Source organism: Cyprinus carpio, unplaced genomic scaffold (assembly GCF_018340385.1).
Source record: "Cyprinus carpio isolate SPL01 unplaced genomic scaffold, ASM1834038v1 S000006768, whole genome shotgun sequence".
Taxonomy (NCBI): domain Eukaryota; kingdom Metazoa; phylum Chordata; class Actinopteri; order Cypriniformes; family Cyprinidae; genus Cyprinus; species Cyprinus carpio.
This window is the reverse complement of record NW_024879362.1, coordinates 518,978-538,478: the sequence shown is the minus strand read 5'-3', so window position 1 is coordinate 538,478 and position 19,501 is coordinate 518,978. Positions and strand designations below refer to the sequence as shown.

The window sequence follows — 19,501 nt, the reverse complement described above, 5'->3', positions numbered from 1 at the left end:
TTTGGCATAATGAAAAAACCTGATCAACATTTCCAACAAAATTCCCTCCAAGAATGTGAGTTTGTGCATATCCACTGTGATATGCAGCAACCATTCCACTCCTCATCAGTTTATTTCCATGTGTACTTTCCCTTTCCCATTTTGTTTTCACATATAATGTTGAATTTGTTTGTTGTTATAAGAACATAACCAACTTAAGTACATTATGTATTAAAACAAACACCTGCAGAGAGAGTGCCAACAGCCTGGTGACGTTTCACTGGTACAGCGTGATTATACAATGTTTAAATCCATTAAATTTTAATATATTGGGGTGGCCACATGCATTTAAACTTCATCATCATGGCCTCCTACCAATCCCCATATCTACTGATTGGCTTCATCATGTGTGGTGGGCGTTCTTGGCACACTTTGGCTGCCATCGTCATCATCCGGGGGATTTTGCAACAGGTGGTGGATGAGGAGATACCCCCTCACACATGTAGAGTGCTTTGAGTGCTTAGAAAAAAGCAGAAGAAAAGCGCTATATAAATGTAACGAATTGTAATTATCATTATTATTATCATCGGGTGAGGGCGCCAATACGATTGAAACAGCGGAACCATACGCCATCATTTTGGGTCATCCAGATCATTCTACGAAACTGTAAAGGTCTACTTTTATTTGTGTACACTTCAATATCAGCAACACTTTGTGCTTTTGTAAAATAAAGAAAGTCTCGGTCAAAATTGGAGTGAGGAACAAAAATTAAGAGAAACTCAGGCCTTACCTCAAAGACATAAGAAATATATGCCTGTCTCTAGAAAGTTTTGAAATGTCTACTTTAAAAAAACTTGATTCAAATGGAAACAACCACTCTCTTATTATATAGGCTATGCAACTGTAAAGGCTGATTTATACTTCTTGCGTTGGACCATACCGCCGTAGCCTCTATGCCGTAGGGTTGTGTGTTGGTTTTAATTTTATACTTCTGCCCCCGTCGACATGCAGTACACATGCAAACCAACTAGTCTGCAGCATTCCATGGGCATTTTGTTGTTTAACCTGCAGTACACGAACAAAAAACCGAAAAAGAAGAAGCGGTATGTTGGAGAAGCATTATAGCTGTGACTGTGGCAAATAAATATCAAAAGAACAGATAATTATTTAAAACTACAAAAAAAGAGACAACGGAACAGCAGAAGATAGCATTCTTTTTCAATCTTCACAAGGACTTATAACATACCATGGCAGAACAACTGTTTGTCGTGGACAACGATAGTGATGTATGCTATGTTTTATAAATGATAAGGACACGTGTTCTTTATTTTGTTTCATTTTAAAATAAAAAGGTTTGCAACATTAAATACATTAAAGTTGCAAAAAAAAACACAACCGAAACTCAAATACATATGATAGGAGGTGTAGGGGTAGTGGGTAGCGACCAATCGGAGCACTTGGGGTCTGCGAAGATTTGCATTTTGGAGAGGTGCACATCAGGCTACGCTGTGGCCTGCCAAGTACTACGCACATCCTACGGTGTAGTTTCAACGCAGAAGTATTTAAATCAGGCTCTTAGTCACATGAAAGCGTGCATTTCGCTCGTAATGCGGAGAGATGGCGAATCAGCATTGTAAACTCATCTTGGCGACACTGATACTCAAAAAAAAAAAAAAAAAAGTTTAGTAATAAGCACAATAAAATACGTTTAGGCTATTTTTTTCCCTAGCGCACATTCATTGTCATTCCTTGTAGCCAGCAAGCTTTATGGCGTCCACTTAAGCGTGGAATCAGACTATTGGCCTATAATAGGATCATTGGTTTAAGTAGAGGAGCTGAAGTTAATTTTAATCGTGTTAAGTAATCTCATATCAAACAGTGAGTCCTACTAATGGCTTACATGAGCACGATAATAGCCCGGTTAATAAAAAAAAAAAAAAAAAAAAAAAAAAAAAAATTACTAATAATATATAAATAATATAATAATAATAATAATAATAATAATCATACAAAGGAAAGAATCACTGCCAATGTTCAATTTGAATTACATGAAAAAAAGAGGAAAAAACCAAAAAAAAAAACAAAACAAGTGGTACTGTCCAAAGGGTTTATTGTTGGGGCAAAAATTACATTAATAAAACTATTCTGTTTTAAAGGCAAATAAGTTATAAAACAAACATAAATAAATAAAACATCATCTACTATTTATACAGGCAGAGGAGAATAAGCCAAACCAAAAGAAACCACCACAATGTAACATTCATAAACCGTACCAATGCAATGTGCACATGTCAATGGGGCTAGTGTCTCTGTGGTCGCGGTGATTTTCTTAGGCTCAGTCGCGTGGGATTGCAAGCTTTGTGTGGTGGATCGGGCAAGGCTAAAAGGGCTAACGAAAGTCTCAAATTCAAAAGAATTGAATAGAATTCTTAGACTCAAGAGAAAGTGTAATTCAAGGATTCGTTCACTTTTCAAAGGAAATTTTCTGCTATTTTACTAACCACCATATATAATGTTCTTACTTAACTGTTGTGGACTCCAAACGGTTCAATGAACGTTTCAGTGCAGTTTCAAATGGATATAAATGATTACCATGACGATGAATAATGGTCTTGATCTAGTGAAACGATTGGTCAGTAAAAAAAAAAAAAAAAAATGTATTGCTTTAATAACCCTTTTCTCATCACTTCTACCGACTGTCAAAAACCGGAAGACGTGGTCCAGAGGATGAGTACACGTAATGGTGCGCCGCATGCGCCCTTGGAAAATGTAGGATAAAAGGAAACAACTTTTCCTTCCTTTCGCAAAGGAAAACCAGTCTCTCTTGGCTATATCAAATCATGGACCAGTGCCTTAATAACTCCTATTTTGTGATTCTAAATCGTGAACGGCGTTTTGGTTGTTTTCTCTGTTGCTCATCACTAATCACGCCAACGTCGACGTGCTTAAATCATCCACTGGAGCGGCAAATGCACATTTTAATCACTAAATGCACAAATTTTGATACTTTAATACAAACTATAACACTTGTATTCACAAATATGTCTCTTTTTGAACAAAATGCTGCACATTAATGTAATTCTTAACTCTGCAGACACGGTTGAAAAGCATTTGTTTCAGTTTAGTGACGCACATTTGCAAATTTTTCAAATCGTGTACACATTAATGAATTACGCTGGGCCTTGTTCGTTGGTAGTTGTGTGTGGGAGGGTTGTGAAATGCTGTAAACTGTGAAAATTAAGTCTCAAAATCCAAATGAACTGAACAAGACCGATTTGAACAAGTAGTCAATAAATACATGCGCCACCTGATCCACAAATGCATGGATTCCTTTTTGTATGAGCAAAAATGTATTTGAGCAGACCAACTGGGGAATGGGTACTTTAATGTCATTCAATGATCGGGTCTGCACAGCGCCACTTAAGTCAAACACACCAATTCTGCCATGAAGTCCAGCATCCTGAAGTTGCATCTTCACTGTTGATGCTGACACTGGTGTTTGATGGGTACTATTTAGTGCAGCTGCCAGTTGAGGACCTGTGAGGCATCTTTGTCTTAAACTACATACTCTCAGATATTTGTCTTCTTGCACAGTTGTGCATTGGGGCCTCCCACTCTTTTTTCTGTCCTTGTTAGAGCCAGTTCGTGCTAAGAAATTTTAAGAAATTTTAAGTTTCTCACACATTTCTCTCATTGAATGGCCTTCCTTTCTAAGGACAACAATAGACAGACGGGTCTCTAATAAAAGATCTTTTCTTTCTGGCAATTTGGAGCCTGTAAACAAACAAACAACTGCTGATGTTTAGATACTAAACTAACCTAAAGAACGCCATGCTCCCTTGTTTGCTACATTAGTACAACGGTTCTCAGCTGCGCATTACAACAGCAAAAGGGTTTCCCTCAATCAATTAGCCCTATAAAAATTTTTACTTTGAATTAGCAGCCATACCAGGAGATTGATGCAGAGGACTGACAACTGACCTATTGGTAAGCCCCTCCCTCGAACGCGCAGATGAGCCAATGGCAGTCGAGAGTATCAATTGCACGGGGAGTGGAACTCTGACATCTGTAGGTATCAGCGCCATAGAGAAACAATGGAAGATCCAAGCTTGCATTATAATTATGGGGTTTATGCTTCAAAAATGGAAAAAAGATGTGCCTGGGGTACTTGTACCAGTGATTCCAGGTATCCTGAGAGGATAGGCAATGGAATTATTTATGTATTTATTTCCTAAACCCCAAACAAAATGCAGCAAAATGTGCCAAAGCATTCACCCCCAATCCCAATGAGGAAAAAACATTTGTTTTTCTGGTTGTCACGTACTCTCATTAAGTTACAATTTTAAACCTGCTTGAGCAGAACATTAATGTCATCTTGTGCTTTAGCAAGGTATCTCTGGCTAAAACTAGCTAACATTAAAGTTAGTGACTCTATACAAACCTAAATGGCGGACTGTTCTCGTGTCTTGTACAGTGTAGGGGCAAAAAACACATTAACGAAAGGTCTACATTTCATTGTCTTCTTCATATTAAACTGGTTAAATGTAAATTAATTTAATTTAATCGTACCCTGCGATACATGAACAGTGTTGATCCGGGATGTTGTTAACAGTGATCGTGACGAACGTATCATGAGGCTCCTCCCACTTGTATTGTGATCTGTAAACCCTCGCTTCCAAATTAATTCCCACAATATTTATTTTAAAATCTTTTATATAAACCTCTATGGCATATTTAGAAGTCCCACTTGAATGGTGGCCCTTCTATGTCCAAAATGTATCAAAGATATAGGAACAAGGTTTTACACTGACAGCTGTCATTGTAAGACAGTTAATAAATCCGATTGTTTGTCAAGTTTGCAACGGTAACTAAGGTTAGGAGGGGCTTACCGATAGGTCAATTGCTAATAATAGGCCTCTATGGAAAAAATGTACATCCTTTAAAAATCATCTGATTAATTATAATTGTTTGTGAAATGGATAAAAGTGTTTGTGAATTGCATGAAAATTTGTTTTTCTTGTGGTAGTGTATGTCATTCAACCTGACCCAATCAGGTTGTGAACATATCACTATGAGTCAGATGAATGTTAACCCTTTCCTGCTCAAATGGTATTACTATTTCCTACCCAGCCGTACTCAGGTTGTGAAGATCAATAACACCCTATCAGATCCAAAAATTACGCACACAGGTGCTCCTCATGGTTGTGTGAGCTCGCCTGTGCTTTTATACTCTACACTAATGTTTGTGTAGCTTCCTCACACATGGGGGAACTATATCTTCAAATTCTCAGATGATACAGCGATCTTAAGTCTACTGTATTAAGAGAGGTGATTCATCATCTTATCATTCTGAGATAAAAAAAAAAATAATAATTTTGAAAAGTGGTGTGATGCCAATTCATTGATTTTAAAATGTCAAAAAACAGAGGAGATTGTTTTTGACCCCTAGAGCAGTCGGTGAACACACCCCCCGTCCAGTTATTTACAACACTCAAATCAAACAGGTGTGTTCCTACAAATACCTAGGCATCCATATTGACAACATGTTTACATGGCAGATTCATGTTGACAAGTTATGTGGCAAACTTCAACAAAGATTGTACTTTTTGAGGAGACTCCATCTTTATCATGTCAATAAAAAAAAACATGTCTGTGTTTTACCAGGCTGTTCTGGAAGTCTACTTAGGCCACGGGCTCCAAGCTTGATATGGCATTCTCTGCTAATACAATTAAAAAAAAAAAAAAAAAAAAAAAAAACTGACTTTCTCAGACCGTCCAGATGTGGCCATGAAAAATCGTGGACCTCAAAGACTATCCATCATCTCTCTCCAAACATTACGAGCAGTCTGTGCACAGAGGGGGCTCATAAGATACTGGCAGATCCTTCTCACGTCTTTACACCCTGAGTACGATGCTTCTGACTTCAGGTAGAAGGTATACAGTGCCCAAATGTTGATTCAGTCGGTTTAAAAAAATTATTTTGTGCCTGCTTCAATTAGGATTTTGAATGGTTAGGGGTAGGACAATGGCCAGTGACTTGGTACTGATTAGTAGTCATCATTTAACTCTGTGTAGTGTTTTACATCATTTTATTCTTATTTATTGCTGGTATTGCTATTTATTACTGGTTTTATGGGTCAGGAAGTTGTGTGATAGTGGTTGTTCCGTTGTGCACTGTGACTTTTGATACTGTCTGCATGCTTTGCCCCCCTGTTTAGTATGCTTAGTATGTTTTATGTGTGATTTATGTGCTTTGTTTATTTATGTGTGTATATGCAGCATACACTAAGCCCAAGAAAAATTTCCCCTAAGGGGACGATAACATATATTGTATCGTATCGTTAAAAAACTCTCATCGTGTGCAATGTCGCACTGTCCCTGTGGATAGTTACACAAGCTTCGAAGCCCAGCTTCTCCATCTTGACTGGAATGGTCCTGTCTGTGTTAGGGGGATCTACAGCAATTCACTGATTTTTATTGGTAACATTGTTATTAAATTTGATCTTTTTTTTATTGGTGGCGATTTTAACTATCCATTTTTGCTGCTGTCAAACACTCCGGCTCAAGGGAATTCCTTAATACAATTGATGCTTTTAACCTGATACAGTGGGTTAAAGATCCCACTCATATCCCGCGGTCATACTCTGGATCTTGTTCTTTCATACAGAATCAATATTTCTGATATTACGGTTTCTGATTATATGCTCTATGACCACAGGCCTATTTTATTTTTCCATATCTCTTCGTGTTCTCTCTACTAAAAGCGTCATCTGTGTCCCGGTTTATTCTCCTCAGTTCAGTGAAAATTTTTTAGTCAGTGCTTTACTAAGTACTGTTCTAATCTATTCCCTGGACTCCCCGTTACCAGACCTTGATGCGGACGAAAAAGGGACAATCTACACATCTCACTACAGTTGATTAAAGACAGTTTATTGGCTTATCCGAGAAGCCACCAAAGCTGCTAAGGCATCCTATTTTTTCAAACTAAATACTACATAATCAGTCAAGACCCTAAAGTCTTGTTTTCTGTTATCAATTCTGTTTTGTTAACCCTCGGTCAATACTATGTCTGAAGGATAAAGTTGTTAAACTAGGACTTGTAGCTTATACTTCTTTAAGGAAAAAGTAGGACTGGTAACTAATATTCCCCTTTTGAGCGCCTCTCCCCGGCAGTTGTCTCATCTTGGGACGTCTTGGAACCTTTCTCCATTAGTGCACTCACTGACACCTCACTGCCAGTGAAATCATCCTTTTTTGTCATATGATGTTATCCAGTCTAGTTTTTAAGCAAACGTTGGATCAGTTGCCGGTCTAGTGTCCTTTTTAAAGTAATGTCTTACACTGGGGCGTGTTTCCTGCGCATCTAAAGGGGCTAACTGTCCACACTCTCCTCAGAGAAGGCCTCCTTTCAGTCTGTCATTTTAAAAAAAAAAAAAAATATTGCCCTATCTCTGTTTTATCATTTTATCCTCCAAGGCTTTGGAAAAGATTGTGTTTTTCCAAACGTCAATCTTTCCTTGCTGTACATAATCTGTTGTTCAGCACTTTCAATCTGTTTTAAAGGCGTGCCCACAGTACGGAATCTGCTCTTTAATGATGTTAACCAACTCTTTTTTAGCCACTGGAGGGATATGTGTGACACTGTGGTCCCCTCGATTCTTTTAGGATTTACCGCTGCTTTCCAACACTATTAACTACTTCGTATTAATCATAGACCTGAATCTGGTACTCTCTGGACGTTCAAAGTGTTCCAGTCCCATTTTTATCTACGAAATGATGGGTTAGGCTAAAGAATTTTTATCTTCCCTGCTTCTCTCCCCTTGGTCTTCCGCAAGGCCTTATTTGGCCCCCTCCATGTTTTCTTATATATGCTACCTCTGGGATCTATTTTTAGAAACTGAGGAGTTTCACTTTTATGCAGATGATACTCAAATCGATTTACCTTTCAGGAAAATTCTCCACTGGGACATGAATGCTTCTTTTAGCCCATCTACGATGAGGTTAAATCCTGGTTTACTCAAAAAATGTTTATCCTTAAATGAGGAGAAAACTGAAGTAATTGCTTTTGGCCCTTCAGAAAATAAAGTGAAAGCATGTCATTTTGACCTGGGATCCCTATCAGATTTAGGTCTTCACAAGTATGGAATCTCGGTGTTATTTTAAGACTGAACTCATTAAAAGTTCAATAAACAAAAGTTTCATTGGTGATTGGGGTCCAGTTTTCATCAGCTCCTCAGATATCCTGCAAAAATAATACATTTCCTCACAGATAAGAGACTGGAGATGGCGGTGCATGCTTTAATGCAGACTCTGCCTCGATTACTGTTAACTCATTATACTGTGGCATTTCTAAAGCTCAAACTGCCCATCTTCAACCACTGGTCCAAATGCTGCACTAGATTTCTTTTAAAAAAAGAAAAAAAAAAAAAGGGATCACGCCACTCCCTTTTTAAAGGCCCTTCATTGGTTGTCTGTTCAATTAAGAATACATTTTAAAATATTATTATTTTGTGTTTAAATCTTTATTACAACCAAAAACCCCCGGGACCCCGGCTGACCTATCTGAACGCCTGCATCAGTACATCGCCTCGAAAAGCCTAAAATCTGGTGACCAGAACCTTCCTTTTTCAGTTCACATCCAGACTTAAGCGTAGAGGTGACCGTCCTTTCTGTAATTGTCCTCACCTCTGTAAGTGACTTCCAGTGGAGATCGGAAATGGCCCCTAGTATACCAGTTTTAAGTCCTTTTAATACCCATCTTTTTCACATTGGCTATTAGGTTTTTATATTCCCTGCACATTATTTTTCTAAAGCAAACTTTAAATTATTTTTTTTCTTACATTATCACAGACATCTAAAAAAAAATTATCTTTTGACCGAACCGTCACCTCTACTCCCTTTTTTCTTTTGCTTTAAATTTTTATTCAAGAAATCCTGTTCATAAAAATTTTAATTTAGAACTTTAAAATTTTAAACCAGAAAAAACCATAGCCTTGTGTTGGCTGAAAAAACCAGTAGACTATTTTATAGGCCCCTTAATGGTGAAATTACAAAATTTTTTTGTGTAAAGCATTTCATTTTTTCCCGCAAAAAATGTGCTTTTTTTTAAATTCACGTGTGCAGCAACAAAAAATAGACTCATGGGGAAACATCTCCACTGCTGCGAACACCACTCCTAAACCACTGCCAGACCGCAACCGTGTTGCGTGTGAACACCTAAACTTTTATATACGCAAAAAAAATATGCACCACATACGCACTGCAAACAAAGTAAGGGGTTCCCTGGCATTATTGGTGTGCTGCAAGTGTCAGAGTGCATGGTCTCCAGGAAAGCGCCGGTTTTTGAATTGTTTAAACCGGGGTTGCACCCCGGGGGGGGCGCCGCCTTTGTCACAGAGGCCGCGAGCCACATTTTTTCAAAACCCCGTTCCCAAGGATTTAAAATAAGTTCAAATCTTAGCCTCCTAGGGGCTCTGACTCCCTCCTAGTGCGAAAGGGGCTGACTTTTTTTTGCAGATGGAGCCCTCTTTGCTATTAATCACGGGATTTGGAGGGTACAAAAAATGGTTAAGGGGAGCGACGGGGGGGAATCACCAATAAAAAACAAAAAAAAAAAAAAAAGAAAATAAACCATTTGGGTTTTTTCCTTTAGTACCCTACAATTAAACCATTAAAAATAATAACGACCCCCGCCCAAAAGCCATCATGCTTTTTGTCCGGTTTCCCGCGGAATTAAAAGAGCATGAGGGAGGGGCTAACAGCCGGGGAAAAGTCGAGTGGCAAAAAATTATTTAAGCCAAAGTCAAAGTAAAATGTCTATTAAGTTCACAGAACTGGTCATAAACTGAAATTTAATTAAGTTTATGAGATAAATGGACGGTGATCACTTACGCTGTTGTAAACATTTTTGTTTTAGTCAGACGAAAGTGATTCAGGGTGACGGCTAAAGGGGCCTTTGAAAGGGAAAATTGGGGAAAGAATCCCAGCATCGTTCTTATCAACAAAAATTGCCGTCGGGCTTCAAGTCTCTTTGACGAAAAATTTGCTCGCAGTGCACCGACCCAGCCCCTTTTTCTTGGTAGGGGGGAAAGGCTTTCCCACGTACCCGGGAGCTGCCGCTTGACCCAAAATATGGAAGTAACGTCAGTAAAGACATCCTGCCATGGCACGCCAAAGTTTCCCCGTCACTAAAGGGGTATGAGAAAATAAAACTTGTCATGGAGGGCCCGTCGGGGTATGTCACTGCACTATTTTTAACATAATTTACCCTCCGCGTATCGGCTTAATTCAAACCTTATCACCAGTTTTCCTTAAAATTTTTAAAACGCCAAAAATACCCCCAATTTCTAAATGGAAATTTTTTTTTACATGAAGATTTTTTTGTGGCCCATTAAAAATAAATTCTTCCTTTCATGCAGACAGAGACCATCTGAAACCAAGCCCTTTTGGACAGGGGAAAAGGAAAAACACACACTACTCCTGTTACAGTGCTTACATCCTTACGGGAAGGGGAAAACCCGTTTCGGGGCCCCAAAAAAATGGAAGGGGTTAAATCCAGGCCCACATCAAAACGGGGAGAAATCCTTCGGGTATCTCTCTCCGGTGCTGTCTGCTCTAAAACCCAACCCTTTATCCACAAGGCATTGAAATTTAATATTGCAAATTAAATGATAAAGGGGAAAATATGAAACAATGCACAGTAACAACAAAAAAAACATTTTTAAAGAAAATTATAAAATAAAGAAAATATCAATAATCAACATTTCCATTGTTCCGCCCTTACTGTACTGCCATCATTTTTGCGGGCAGCTGCTTTGCTGCTCTGTGTGGGAGGCAGTTTTACTTTTTTGATAGTTAAAAAAACTTTCATAAAAATTAAATTTTTAAAAAATAGTTTTCATATTTTCCTTCTTAGTGTCCTCCGTCTGTACATAAGCATATGTGTAAAACGATGTTTTGCCTAAATATTATAAACTTTTATTGAAAAATTCCTGTTCTTACAGGACGTTAGTCTTTCCCTTTTTTTGATGCCTTATTCGGGCTTCTTTTTGCAAAACTTTTGGTTTCTTTTTTAATCTTTTTTTTTTTTAACCTCACAAGGAATTTGGGATCCTGGGGAACAACACCGCTTTTGTAACGGATTGGCTCAAAAGTGTTTCCCATCAAGGATTATGTCCAACTCTCCCGTGCTGGCCATATATCAAATTAAACTTAAACTGTATTTCCCACTTGGGCAGGGCAACCCCTGCACAGCAACTCATCAAGCTTTTAAGGCCAAACCCTTGTCACACCCCCTTTAAAAGAGCAGGGGAAAATAGCATAAATTTTATGTCTTCCTGCAAAACTGCTTATTAAAATTAAAAAAAATTAAAGTGAAATAAAAGAACTACTTAATTTATACCGCCAGGGCTTTGTTTTTTTTTTTTTACTCAATTTTAATAAAACTCTTTTTTTTAAATAAATGTTTTTTTTCCCCCAAAAGGGGCCATGAATTGGAATTATGCCCGAACATCCATTTTTTTTGTGCAATCTCTTTTTATTTTGGTTGCAAAAAGCCTGGACCGTCCTGAAGATCTTGGAGAAGGTGGAATACCAACTCAAAGCTCCAAACTGTTAAGAGCCTGACTGGAGGCTGCATGCATCCGCTTCGCCGAAAAGAGCTTTCCCTTCCTCAAAACATAGACTGCGAACTTCTTAAGACATCATCCAACCCTGAACCCTTTTTTAGGCTCCCCGGGACTCTCCCTATAACCCCACCCTTTTACCTTTTCCTCCCCCAAGCTACTCTACTGAGGGGGTTTTTTCGATCCGATGGGACTGTGATTGAAAAGAGGGAATACAAAATTTCTTCTTCTTTATTTGGGGCATTCATAGCAAGCTACACAGTGAATGATGTTGCTTATCGCTGCCCTCCTCCCCAGCTGAAAGGGAATCCCCCGGGAGTGGGATGAAATTCAAAGTCCCCTGTCCTAAGGTGCCCACTCCTCCCTACCTGAGGGTTTTTTTAAGGAAAAATCTCAACGGGCGGTATGAGGAGGTCATCACACCCTACAGCACCACGAAAAGGCAGGGACAGAGGAAGAGGAAGGCCTTGTGAAAAGGGTGAACCCCTAGCTCAACGACAAAATTTTTTCATTTTTTTGATGACACACACCAGGCAGGGGTGAGGGTTACCCTTTTAGGTTATTTTAATAAGGTGGTTAGACAATTGGTTTTGCTAAAAGCTAGATTGTAATGACAAGTTTTATAAAACTGTTTTTTTTTTCCCGAACCCCCCCAGAGCAAGGACTAGGAGGGCTACTTCTTTTCAAGTTTTGTAGAGAGGGAAAAAAAGGGGGACGGGTGAATGGGGCCATGTCGCCAGTTGGGGCGCAAACAGAGTGCACAATTACACTTTTCCCTGTCTTCTTGCTTCTGGGGAGATTCAGGGGGGGCTCGTACCTTCCAAAAGTGCAGCTACCCCGCAACAAGTACTCCTTCTGAGCGTAGCTTCAGTGTTTCAGGAAGACTGATAGAGGGAAGGCGTTCTACCCCAAACCAAAAATTTTATCACTTTTTTCCTACCACAAAATAAACCGATGGACTCATTATCAAGAGCATAATTGATGAAAAACGTTAAAATTTATTAAAAAAAAAATAAAATTTGTTTACCCCCAAAAAAAAAGAGTAAAAAGCAGCTTTGTCTGTTTGGGTTTATTAAGCTTTTTAACATGGTTAAATATGTCTGTTTTTTTTTTTTGCTGTCTTCCATTTTCTGGGGAAAAATCTAGAAACAGGGCTCGCAGCTGTCTAAAACGGATGGGAGGCAATTTAAAACAAAATTCTATGTATTAACTAACACTAAATTAAAAAAAAAAAAGGGAGGGGTACAGGCGGAGTCAGTTTTTAAAAGGAGCGGGGTGGGGTGGGGGTCAATTTTCCAGGGGCGGGGTGGGAGGATTTTTTTTTAAACTTTGGTCTGGAGGGGCGGGACAAGATTTCTTTCTAGGGGGGGGGCGGGAAAGGGGTGAAATCCCTCCCTTCATCCTCTACGGACAGTTAGAGCAAGTTGCTCGCGTACATCTGCTTTTGAAGTTAGATTTTACAATTCCAACCAGGGTTGGGGAGTCGTCATCTAAACACTTCAGCCATCACTTTTCGGTAAACTGGTTATATTTATGTTTTAGATAAATTTCACATGCTATCCCCGGGGCAGTTTTTTAAACCTTTTTGGGGGGTTTCAGCCCCCCACTGTCCCTTAGCCCCCAAAAAATTTTTTAACGACAGAAAATGCTGCTTCCTCAAAATTTTTTTTTCATTCCCACGTGTTTTAGTCTTTCAGTTTAAACAAGTAATTTTAAGCCATTTAAGCCCAAGACATCTCAATGCGGTAGGCGCTGTGATTAAAGGTTTCTTACGCATGCGTACAAAGTGCACAAACAGAAGCGCTTCTCAAACAAGCAGGTGAATACAATGGCTGTCTGCCAAGTATCTTGAAGCACAGTCGGTGTTTTAGTGAACGTAAACCAGTAAAGACAAAATCAAATGTACATAAGTATACAGAATCTGTGCATTTCGTAATGTAAATAATTAACCCAAAAAGAGACAAAAGAAAAAATCATTCAAGCTTTAATAGCTTTAATGGATATTTTGCTTTCTGTGAATGATAAAACGTAATTTGGGTAGCCCTGTGATACGGGGGGTGGGGCGGGGTTGGAGGGTGTTGGGGTGTGATTTGGGAGGCAAGTGAATAGACAAATTGGGATCGTGGAGTGCGGCTGGGAATGTCCCTAAAAGGTTGAAAAAACCTGGTTTACAAACTGGCAAACGAATTAAAAAGAAACAAAATGCAGTTATAAAACTTTCGTGACGACATGTCGACACTGATTTGATAACTCGAAGTGACCAATTCCCTGACGCCCCTCAACTGGCAGCTTGCTGGACCCAGTAAAAAGGCCCCCCAGCACGTTGGCTACACCTGTGATTTGACGTTATATTTGCTTTTTGTGCAATCCATGTGTTGTGAAAGTATGTTCTCACAGAAACGTGTTCAAAATTACTTTATAAGTTATTATGTAATGAAGAGAATTTGAAATTAGAAAAAAATTGTGACCATCACCTTCCAGCATTATAATTATTTCACTCGTGCTGGACAGAGACATGAGACGGCGCTGCTTGCATGTCGAGCCAAACCTCTGACGCAGGCGAGTTTCATCAGATTGAGATCGGTTTTATGAGATCAGCCTTTTTAGAGATCGCCAATCAATCATCCCAAAGTGATTATCGGCTGATCCTGGATGTGGTTGGTAAGCTGATCAATTGGAGCACCCATTCTCAATTATGTTAAAAACCTACTTTTACGAACTAGTCCCTAGGTTTTTCGCACAACCTCAATATAACCACTGCAGTACAATTTCACTACACTTCTAGGTCAATAATTATCAAAAAAAATATTGACCTTTGAATTTGGACAGGCATCATTTATTTATTTGAAATGGGAATATTTTGTAACATATAAACAATCTTTACTGTCAATTTAGTCGAACAATGTAATGCATCCTTGCTGAGTTAAAAGTATTAATTTCTTTCAAAAGAGAAAAAAATATGGTTTTTTCTGCTTTCTTCAGAAATGAATTTATATTATCCTTACCCTCTAAAGGGAAACGCGATACTGTCTGTCGATGGTTTGTACGTGCAAGTCTGATGTGAGAATGACATTCTTAGTGATAACTTTCTCACACATACCATTGCGGGAAACATCACAGATGAGGTTCCAGGCTTTGATGAAGTCTGGCTCTTTGCTCTGAAGTTTAACCACACACTGGTAGGCCCTCCTCTTAAACTCCTCATCCTCATCAAACCTTTTCTTCGACTCCTGATGGAGATGAAAGTATACAGTAGTTTAACAACTTTAAAAAAAATAATAAATCAGGTGCCACAGAATGCACAAAGCAGCTCTATGGATTTTTGTTTGTGTCAAAGTGTCAAGCTCTGTCAAGCGTTCCACAAAGAGACTGTACATTACAAGGGACCTTAAAAACCTACTTACATTCAATGATACATTTTTTAGAGAGTTGCAACACAATACAACCGACTGATCTAAGTTAAAGCAATGCAAGTTATTCCACGTATTCCAAATGAAATCAAAATTCACACTATTGACTTTGCTAGCACACATTGTTAGTCTTGAGGTAAACAGTTAATCCACTAAAAAAGATTTTTTAAGCAATCCCTTAAATCAAAATGAAAATTTGCTTCTGTTCTGGAATGGCATTCCTTCTTCCTTCTTGATGACGTCAATTTGAACACACAGGACATAAGGCAGAGTATCCTTAACCACTTCCCTCCAACTAGTTTTGCTACAAGTGATCGTGGAGAGGTGAGCTAAAACAAAAAACCTGCCTTCTATTTAATATGTGACCCTGGACCACAAAACCACGTCATAAGTACCACAGGTATATTTGTAGCAATAGTCAACAATACATGTTATAGGTCAAATTGGCGCTTTTTCTTTTATGCAAAACCACATTAGGATATTAAGTAAAGACCATGTTCCATAATATATTTTATAAATTTCCTACCGTAAAATATATAAAAACTTTTTTTTATTAGTAATATGCATTCTAAGAACTTCACTTGGCAAGTTTAAAGGCGATTTTCTCAATATTTAGATTTTTTTGCACCCTCAGATTCCAGATTTTCAAATAGTTCTCTCCTAGCCAAATATTGTCCTATCCTAACAGACCATACATCAATGGGAAACTTATTTATTCAGCTTTCAGATGGTGTATAAATCTCAGTTTCACAAAAATTGACCCTTATGACTGGTTTTGTGGTCCAGGGTCACATATTTCATTTCAGTTGGAAATGCGTCACACAATATTGAATTACGAAGTTCTCAGATGACCAAACACATGAGAAGAGATGATGTCACCACCCTGGAGGACCTCAGATTATGCCAACCCTGAAACAACATACAAAAAAATACCAAACCTTGCTATAAGTTGATTGTAACATATAATCATTGCTGTTAATGGTGTTCACTGTCTGTCTGATTACATGTCATTAACTAACTGCATGATATGGGCATCAACTGAAAGTCACCCACTGATAAAGCTAGTCCTAAATATAATGTAAAATGTTTCATTTTGCATTAAAGCTGCTTTGCAACGATTTGTATCTTTGAAAAGCATTATACAAATAAAACAGACCTGCAGAAAAAACAACAACAACAGGAAGTAAAATCAGGAATGCAAGCATCAAGACCCAGTCTTAAATTCACAGAATATACTGATGATAAAGGTTAGGTAACTATTTAAAAATTTAAATTTTATTTAAAAACCAAGGTATTATTATTATTATTATTTTTTCTTTTTTTGCACAGGGGAAACTAAATCATATATAATTCAACAAAAAATGTTTTAATAAAAATCATTAAACAATATACAAATATAAATACTGTAAATGCTACTTTTCAAAAGTCTGAGGTCAGTAAGATTTTTTATTTATTTTTAAGTCTCTTACGCTTTCCATGGATGTATTTATTTAAAGAAAATGCATTAAAAATAGGAATATTGTGAAATGGTAGTACAATTTTAAGTAACTCTTTCCTGCTTGATCATGGCTCCAGTGCACTTCTCATCACTACAATAAGGGAAAAGGAACTGGCCCCCATTAGCCTAACTGGGACTGGATATGGGAAAGTATTCCTAACGATGTCCAAGAATCCTCCCCATCAACTTATATCCTTTAAACTGATTCACAAGGCCTATGCAACACTGTATATATTAAACAGAATGAAGCGCTTGCCTACTCCTTTTTGTACATTGTGTAATTCAAATATTGTGGGGACCTATATGCCCATGTTCTTTGACGGTCCACTTTTTAGTAAATTTTGGGATAAGGTTTTTCTAATTCTTACAGAATTATGTGATCGTTATTCCTAAACATCCCAATATTTGTTTGTTAAATGATGATTCTGATCTTAATTTGAACACTTGCCAGCGTAAAGTATTTCACACCACACAAACTGCAGCCAATAAAGTAATTTTAAAAATGGTGGCATGAACCCACATTCATGTGGCTCAAAGAACTAACAATATTGTGCAGTTAGCATGTTAAACAGCAAGGATTAACAGAGCTAAACCAAGAACAATTAAGGCATGGTCAGAATTTATTGAGAAACTTTCTAATACAATAACTTGATAGAACAAATGCAAACCCTGGCTTGTATAGTTATTGTAAGCCATGTATGTTGGCAGGTATGTTGTTCTATAGCTCCAATTCCAGAGAAGTTGGGAAGTTGTTTTGTAAAATGCAATAAAATCAAGAATCTGTGATTTTTTAATTATCTTTAACTTTTATTTAATTGACAAAAGTACAAAGAAAAGATTTCCAAAGTTTTCACTGACCAACGTAAATGTATTTTGTAAACCGGGTTCCCACTCTTTCATGAACACCAGATTCAAGGACTTTCAAGGACTTTTTAAAGTACCATTTTATTAAATCAAGCACCTTTGAAAATCACACCCCCAGCACATAACATCATGAAAGTCCTTACTGTACTTACCATTTCACTTACACTTAATATTTACATAAAGAAATGTCAGAGTAATAATGTTTTGAATGTGTAGGTTTTATAAATTTAAACCGTTTTAGAGTCGTGTTTAAAGGACTTGAAATCCATTAAATTCAATACTGCTAATATTCAAATGCAGTTTCTGAAAAGTTGATAAAAAATGCATTACACTGGTTTTTGCTGTAGTTCTTGTACAAAATTTAAGAGTTTTTAAATTAAGAATGTCTCAATTTTTTAATTAAAAAAAAACTGCTAAATGTTGTGATAACATTTATTAAAATTATTTTGTAAATCTCTTTAAATCCCATTGAATTTGCACTTTCCCGGCATTGAGACTGATAGCCTAATTGGCACTGCTTCTCCATAGGTTAATGCGCTAGACTTTGGTATTGGGTTCCCGCGGGACGCAAATCTCTCCGGTTAGGGTAAAACCCCCGCTACCGCGAGATTTGCCTATTTAAATACCCTCATATTGATAGCGGCTCACTGATGTGCGAAAAATTATATGCCATATACGGGAGCAGGACACACATTGCAGGAACGGGGGAGGTAGGGTTACAACGGGGCTAAAGGCACACCTTAAGAAAAACTGTGCTATTCACTGCGCCTAAAATACGTTATATTTCAAAATAATACATACAAAATAATAAATACAAAAAATATGTTTGTATTGACTATTAACGGAGAAACTGATTTTGTGTGAAAATAAACAATTCAAGTTATTTGTTTTGTTTAAAAATCCTATAAATGTATGAGGTGGCAAGAGGGGCCTTTTACCCAACACGGGAGAAGAGGCGCCCCAGCACGGGGTAAAAGGCCCACAGAGGACCATAGATACAATACCTTAAGCTAAAATAATGTTTTTTTTTGTTTGTTTGTTTTTTTTAATAATGTTTAAGTTAATACTTGTTCAAAACATTAAATTTAGCAGAGTTTGTACTATTTTCTGCAAATTTTGAAAAATACAAATAATATCAATACACAAATAAAATATGCAAATTGTTCTATATCTACTAAAATAACTTAAATTACACTTTCAGTTTTGATCGTACAGGTAAGAGCAATACATCAATAGAATCTGTAAAGGGTCTACTTTTATTTGTATACACACATAATAAGAAAACTTTGGGCATTTATAAAATAAAGAAAACAAACAGATTGCGCTGTCTGCAGCCTTTGTCTGCGTGATCTTCATTTAGAAATACGTTATTAAAATGAACTGAAACTTAAATACTCTACAAAGAGATATGAGAGATATTTCTATAGAAATTTTGACATGTCTACTTTTAAACTAAGCAAGTCTTATCGACAACAAATATTAAGTAATAAAGTAATCCATATGACACACTTCTTCTGTTTAAATCTAGATTAAAAACACACCTCTTTGGCCAAGCATTCAAATAATGCATCTCATAATTTTGGACTGCAGTTATATCTGATCAAATGTGCATTATTATTCTTTAGCTTGGGTTAATCTAATTAATTTTACTTGGCTGGAACAGCAGCTACGCTAATTATGTCTCTATTTGTTTCTCCTGCTTTGCCACAGAATTTACATCCCGTGGTAACTAGCATTTATGCAAGCTTCAGTCTGGATCCAGAACACCTGAGAAGAGATGATGCCAACCCCTTAGAGGACCTCAGATGATGCTAACCCCAGAGACAACATACAGAACTACCACATTTTGCTATAAGTTTGATTGCATAATTGCTGTTAATAGTGTTAATCGTCTGTTTGTTTACGTCTTTTATTGATTTTTCTGAACATTTCTGCCATATGCACATGAACTGACAGACATCACTGATAAGCTACTACTAAATATTGTAGAAACTTAATTTTCTGTAAAGTTGCTTTGTAATGATTTGTATCGTAAAAAGCGCTATACAAATAAACTTGAATTGAATTGAATATGAAACCAACGCAATGTCCAGTCTTTTACGTCTCCCTTCACTAACTCTATGCGA

General features: G+C 37.4%; 1 protein-coding gene across 1 annotated transcript in view; it reads right to left on the bottom strand.

Annotated features, from left to right (window-relative positions):
• LOC109047049 (arginine--tRNA ligase, cytoplasmic-like) overlaps positions 1-19,501 on the bottom strand; it is an 82,318-nt gene that overhangs the window by 5,865 nt on the left and 56,952 nt on the right. Inside the window, exon 8 of the mRNA XM_042756019.1 lies at positions 14,704-14,833. Coding sequence (XP_042611953.1) covers positions 14,704-14,833 — 130 coding nt within the window. The remainder of the gene's footprint in view (positions 1-14,703; positions 14,834-19,501) is intronic.